Source organism: Electrophorus electricus, chromosome 5 (genome assembly GCF_041902795.1).
Source record: "Electrophorus electricus isolate QZ-2024a chromosome 5, ASM4190279v1, whole genome shotgun sequence".
Classification (NCBI taxonomy): Eukaryota; Metazoa; Chordata; class Actinopteri; order Gymnotiformes; family Gymnotidae; genus Electrophorus; species Electrophorus electricus.
Genome location: NC_137501.1, coordinates 19,772,166 through 19,779,302, shown reverse-complemented (window position 1 = coordinate 19,779,302; position 7,137 = coordinate 19,772,166). Strand labels below are relative to the sequence as shown.

General features: G+C 38.9%; 1 protein-coding gene and 1 non-coding gene across 2 annotated transcripts; both read left to right on the top strand.

Annotated features, from left to right (window-relative positions):
* Positions 1 to 280: 280 nt before the first annotated feature.
* Positions 281 to 4,220, top strand: LOC145657971 (uncharacterized). The gene is made up of 4 exons (XM_081714847.1): positions 281 to 385; positions 1,902 to 3,038; positions 3,582 to 3,671; positions 4,027 to 4,220. Exons 1-4 carry the CDS (start codon positions 322 to 324, stop codon positions 4,218 to 4,220), a joined length of 1,485 nt encoding a protein of 494 aa, XP_081570973.1. The 5' UTR covers positions 281 to 321.
* Positions 4,221 to 4,634: 414 nt separating this feature from the next.
* On the top strand, positions 4,635 to 6,312 carry LOC118242036 (uncharacterized). The gene is made up of 3 exons (XR_004776516.2): positions 4,635 to 4,760; positions 5,014 to 5,106; positions 5,278 to 6,312. It is a non-coding gene; the product is annotated as an uncharacterized LOC118242036 (transcript).
* Positions 6,313 to 7,137: the final 825 nt, after the last annotated feature.

Below are 7,137 nucleotides of genomic sequence, written 5' to 3'. Positions count from 1 at the left end.
AGAGATGACACTTCAGAGGCCATATATGTGTCTTCTTGCTCTAAACATTGGTGCCATGTACAACCTCACATCTGGGTTATAATTGCTATCCTGAGTCCTGCAGCATGAGTGCTACATGCCATCTTGACCCACAGATGCCACTGCTAGGATTCCACATGGAATTCGACAGAACCATACAACTTTTCCACACAGGAGCGAATCCCCATGGTAACCCGACACCAGGAGGCTTCCCTTCTCCCTGTGTGCCTCTTAACACACACTTGTATGCACAGAAACATATGCACATAAAGGAAGCACCAAAGACGTCCGTGATCCATCACTATGGAACTGTATCCTCAAAAAGGACTGCTAGTGGTTTTGCTCCTTCATCTGTGCCAGGGTCAAGGTATAGTACCTTCAATATTATTGACAATATGAACCCGTTTTTCAGCTACGGAACCTCCTGTCCAGCACAGGACACTGTTATGCGCATTGTTAGTGTGCTTTGGTTTTTTCTCATTGGATTATTTTCTGGTTGGTTAATGTAGGCTGTGAGTTTACTTACTTTTGCCTTAGATTCTGTGAAATTCAAGGCTTATTGTCTGAACCTAGTTGTTAGTTGCTTGTTAGCTGTAATTATGTATTTTGTACATCTAGGTATCAGCATTGATCCCTGTATTCTACAGTATTCTAATTCATTGGTATGTCTAACCTACTGTACTGTAGAATACTCTAGAATATTCTATGAGTAAATGACAAAGCACTTTTGTAAGTCGCTCTTGATAAGCGCATCTGCTAAATGCTGTAAATGTAAATGTTCTGCATACTGTTTGAAGGCCAGGATGTTTCATATGTTTAATGGAACATGTGAATACTATTATTAAATTACTATTATATTAAAGATATTTTACAGGCTTCCTTGTGAAGGTCTGTTGCTTGCTTAATGCTCTTTTTAACATTATTCCTTCTTTGTTCTTTGTTAGTTTTCCTATATGAATTGTACAATTGATATAGGTATCATGATTGTTTAAGTGTATATGATTATCTCTCAAAGGAATGTAATCAGAATCAACCTTTTGACTTGTAGGAATGAAAAACTTAATGGCACTATCAGTGTACATACATCTGCAATCATACAGTAGCAGATTTCTATAGACCATAAATGCAGAGTACCTCAGACTCTGTAAGAATCACTAAAGACTAAAGTAAGAATCACTAAGTAGGTAAAAGAAAATCCAGAGAAGCCTAAGTAAAAGTCATAGTGTCTCCACTGGAGTCATTAGAGGTAGGCCAAGGACAGTAGGACCAAACCTGAATGTCCTTTATCCTTTTTATTACAACAATCTAATGACAAAATTGAATCGAATAAAATCTAAATAAAATCTAATGTTGTGTGGCTCCAAAGGCCAGGAGTCTTTATATTTCCATTGGTCATTAGTGTGAATAATACAGTTTAACCAATCTATACAATTTTAGGCTTTGTCATTTTCTAATGAATCTTTTCTTGTATCAGTCAAGGTGTTTGCCCTTTTGTCCGCTTCAGTCTCTCTTTGAAATATAATTTAATCAACCTATAAATGAGCATTTTACATACACAATTTGTATAAAAATAAGTGCAAAATAGTAATGCCTATAGAAAACCTGGAATGTGTGAATGGATACAAATAAGAAACAATCCCTTTTCTTCAATCAAACCTCTTTTTTAAAAACATTTTTATGCATGCTTTTTAAAAATAAGTTAAGATAATAAGATTTCTTTGCTACTCTTTGCTTTTCAAACTTTTAGTATAATAAAATTTTAGGCCTTCATTTTATCACTGCACTGTCATCATAAGAACATGTACCTGTCCAGCAGTCAGCGTCTTGCAGCTACACAGTAGCTGACAGTATATTAATGTCTCGTATTTCTCTGATTCACTCAGATGTATCTCCCCCCTCCCCCAACCATGAACCTGGCCCACCAATCTTGGGTGATGTCATTGGTGTGGTGAAAGCAGCATTTAAGCAGGTTGTGAACATTTCTAAGGATGATTCAGTACGAGAGGTCTTCGAACAGGTTGTGGAAGAATCTGCACCACCAAAGGACATACTGGGGCTCTCTCCAGCAAGGGTGGATGCAACCAAAGATGCAACAGGAGATGTGTTAGCTGCAGTGGTGTGTGAACATGAAAAGGAAGAGGCAGGAGGTCCCACCACAGCTGATTTTATGTTAGCTACATTTGAACCAATGCTGGCACAAACAGTGGGAGAAGCAGTTGATGTAGAGCAGGTGGGGTTGGTTGAGGAGCCAGCTGAGAAACCTGTCGAACTGGTGAAGAATTTGGTTCAGGAGCCAAAACAAGTAGCTGCAGAGTCAGCTAAAAGAGCAGAACAGTCATTTGAGGAGCCAATAATAAAACCAGTGGAGCTGATTCAAAAACCTACTGAGGAGTCAGTTAAAGAATCAGGAGAATTAGTGATGGAATTACTTGAGCAGGATCCCAAAGTTGATCTCAGAGGCGAACCAGAGGACTGGAGCCCCAGTCAGTGGAATGAATCTCCAGTTCATGTGGAGTTGCTTACACATTCAGCAGAAAATGGAGAGAAACAAGGAAAGGGTGGAGAAGAGCAAGCAGGAGTAGATGAAAGAAAACAGAAGCAGAAGAATACCACAGGCGAAACAGCCAGTTCTTCACAGAAGCAGGAGACCCTAGAGATTGCCAGGGTTGGAGAAACAAATGGAGAGAAAGAAGAGGTGGAGGATTCAAAGGGCAAGGCAGATAGAGAGCTTCAGAAAGGGGAATCTGATGTGAAGATGCCTGAGATGGTTCAAAGACCTGGCCAAGACCAAGAGCTCAGCCTAGCAACAGAGGTTTCCCCTGAAGGTGCATCTATGCTGACAACAGGAGTAGAGAAGGATGGGGAAGAAGGTGAAAAGAAAGCAGCATTTGTTGGAGTTTTAATTGGATCCGAGACTGAGGGAGAACAGGTAGAGGGCGAGACAGCTGCAGGTGGAGAAGATGAGATAGAGACATTGATACAGAATACACCAGTGGTGCAAAAGACCCCTAATGAACAAGGTAAATGAGTCTGGTGTTACATAAATGAAAACTCCAGTGCATCCTTATTTCCTTACAACTGTTCAGCCTCACTTTTCTAGCACATTCACATTTTAAAATTTACAACAGTCATCATAAGCCCATAGTAATGATCCTTTGAAAAGGTCATGCCATTCTGAGTTCTGAGGTGATGTATTATTTCCTGGATCTATTGCTTCATCATGCTGACATCAGCCATGCCCTCTTAGAGTGGAAGTCCAATAACTTACATTGAGCACCTGAATATAAATGAGAACCCCTGGAAATGACCAAATTGTTGGCCATAATACACAGCTCTTAGACAGTTTAAACATTATTGCTACAAAATGGTATTAAGGTGGCATAGCTAGTCATTTTAGTGTTCGAATGTATACTTCATATTACACAAGCATGTGTGTGTATTGGATGATAGCAGCTTCTGTATCTATACTTGTATAAGATTCTGTATGTATACTTGAGGTCTGGTCTCAGGTCTCTACAGTAATTTTCACCTCCATGGTAAATGTCTCTTTCATGCAACATTAGAGGTCATTTTGGCTACAGAGAGTCCAGCCATTGTCGTGGATATTAATGGACGTGAATGGGAAATTCCACAGGCATCCAACACCATGGATGGTGAGAATGACAGAGCATCATATTTTACTTCAACTACTCTAAAACAGTTCTGTACTGCACATACCTGCTTCCATTTTATATTGCTTGGTTAATAAGTAAAACTAACCTGGTTCTTTTACTACACTGCAATCAAGATAAAAGGCAAATAACAATTGTTTGCTAAAAACCTTTGCTAAATATGGTAAAACACACAATTCAAACAATACCCTGTGGAAGTGATTCTATTTCGTATGTTTGCTGTTGTACGAGATTATTTGGAAAATGGACACTGTTCTATACCCTGTGTAAATATTATACAGATTTACACTGTATATATATAACACTTTACACTGCTGTTTTCTTTATATGCCTGCAGATGTCATGCATGAAACTAACATCATGAATGACATCACCTCCAGGGAGCCTGTGCTGGGTCATGTGAAGCCCATCTGGGACCCACTGAGACTGGGTGACATGCCGAAGGCTCTTCCCCCTTTCCCCACGCTGGGTCTGGAGCACAAAGACACAAATGAACTGGTGGAGGAACCTCCAGGCAGCACACGTACATGAGAGCACAACGGCAAACCTTTAATCTAAAAAACTAAATAAAAAAAACATTGCTGTACTTGGAATAATGAAAGGGTAGCTTGAAATATGAAACAATCTGTTGTTGTTTTGGTAGTGTACATAACACATCTGGACAACCAAATTCTTTTGTTTTTTATTTCCCAACTCACATTATATATATATATATATATATATATATATATATATATATATATATATATATATATATATATATATATATATAGTTCATTGTAGGAAATATTCTCTGCATCTAGTTAGAAACATGGTGTAGAAATGTTATCTCCACTACCCTCATCCCCAACACACTCTCTCTCTCTCTCTCTCTCTCTCTCTCTCTCTCTCTCTCTCTCTCTCTCTCTCTCTCTCTCTCTCTCTCTCTCTCTCTCTCTCTCTCTCTCAAGAGTCTAGCGCTTCAGGACAGGAAGCATGGAAGACCGGAGTCATAGCAGCTGCGTTCTTCCTCCTATTACAGATCGTTGTTACTGCTGTTTACATTCTGAAATGCAAAAGGACACCAAACAGGTTGGTGTGTATGTGACACACATGAAACGAACAAAGAACATGTCTGTATAGAATGTCATTCAGCTAATTTTCAGGCATCAAGAGATTTTTTTCTTTGCTGTGTCTGTGAAATTTTAAAATCTGAAGAAATGGGAAAACAAAATTAGTTACTTATGATGACTGTACAAAGTCCAAAAAAACATATCTGGTCTTGTATTATAAATACATATTGCTGTATCTACATGCAGCTCTGCGTGAATGTGTGTGTTGGCAGTGGGGCGGTCCCCGAGAAAGCATGCGAAGAAGGAAGAGGAGGTGTTAAATATGATGTGGCAAACGCAGATACAACCATACCAGCTGAAGAACCGTGAGCATACACACACACACCGACACACACAGACACATTACACCCCACAGAAAACACACACACAAGCTAAATCACACATATATGAATCAACTTATCTACAGAAGGTTATACAAGCATAAATGTACACTACACGCAAACATACGTTTGAAATTTTGTTGGTGTTGTTTACAGAATTACCATGGCTGATCTAATGGAGGAATCTCAAGTCCAGCAAGAGACTGTCACCATGACAACTCTTCAGACAGACACTGCAGCCAAAAACTCATAAGGTCTCTGAACTTGGGTTAGAACTAATGTTTAAATGTTATCACCTATATAGGTATTTTTGTTTCGGTATCTATGTGATTGTGGTTTACAGCTACATAATCCATTAAATGTTTTCTATCTGTGCAATGATTGTGAGGAAATAATAAATGCCTGTACATCCATTTTGTGCTGACAGAACTGTTGCTATCCACCTCACTATAAGAAGGTCGGAGATGTATAATACTGAGATGGTTAGAATAAAGAAATAAATTGCATGAAATAAATTGCATCCTTGTTAGAAACTGGTTCAATGTGACCAGCTCTTCAGGTTCGATCTCTTCTAAGTTATCCTCTGCCCTCCGTCCTCTGTAGCTGGATCAATCCGGGGAAGTCAAGAGACACTGACACCAAGGTAGTGAATCAAGAGAGTTTGATCCATTTTATTGAGGAAAGCACAGAGTATATATGTGTCCTATATCTACTATCTAAATCTACAGGATGATGGGGAAAAGTGAGGCATGTTCTAAGGGTCTATATAGAAAGGAAAGAGACAAGGTTAGTAAGGATTAGATGTTCTCTGCATGAATGGGCCACGAGCTGTTCCTGTGCCAGCCATGAGCCACTCCTGTGCTTGGAGAGAAACAGGGAGCGAGAGAAAGACAAAGGGAGGGGTAAAGGAGACAAGAAGGAGTGGAAGACCTCGGGCGACCAGCTCGCGGTCAAGCCGCCATGTCATGGCTGATAAGCAAAGACCTTGTGTTGGGTGCCTGAAGACAGAAAGGCTCCAGTGTCTAACAATCTTCTCTTTTTTTTGTTATACCATGTTGATGTTATATAATTTGAAACAGGTTTCCAATCCCAGAAGGTCAATGACACTCCTAACTCTTCTATTAGTTATTGAGGGCCTTTTGCTAAACTACATAGTGGATGGATACACATGCATTACGCCTACAGTGAGAAAGTCTTTGGCTGCTTAATAAAATGATGTTTACAGCTGTCACACAGAAAGAGAACTGAATGTTATTGTGTAGATTGTGTGGTATAACCTTATTGGCATTTATACAGTGGAGTTCTGTGTTTCTGAGTATCTGAAGAAAGTTTGAAGATGACAGATATCAGTCTGAAGATGTTTGAAGATTACAAATAATAACAGTTTGGTGATGAAGTAAAGTTAAGACAATGGCATGCATCATAAACATTGTTATTTCATTTAGCTACAGAGGACTACTGTGAGACAGACTTCACTATAGATGTAGATAGACTTACTATATACTATTTTTGAAATAGCAGGCACTTTTTTCCTAAATCATTTGGAAGGTGTATGTTTTTATTATACAACAACAGCAATAACAACAACAACAACAACAACAACAATAATAATAATTTATATTTTTAAAAATTAGTTTTTACATGCAAATAAATCTCTACTATCCATATAATGTCATGCGGGACTTACTGTTTGAATAGTACTGTACATACACTCTTACCCTGACTCATTTGTGCACTGGTAAAGATGCCAATATAAAAATGTACCCTTCAGCAATGGTGTAATATCTTACTGCCTACAACATATGAACTAAAAAAGTGGCCTTTCCCAATGCAGATAGTAAGAGGACTTTAATAAAGTTCACAGAGCTCAGGTTTCAAAATAGTACACTATACATTTCTGTTTGTATAAGAGACAACAAACTACTTACAGTCCCTCACCCTGAGCCCAAGGCTGCTGATCACAAGACAAAGGGATCAGCAAGATGTGCAGTCATGAGGAGAAAGTTATATAAAGAA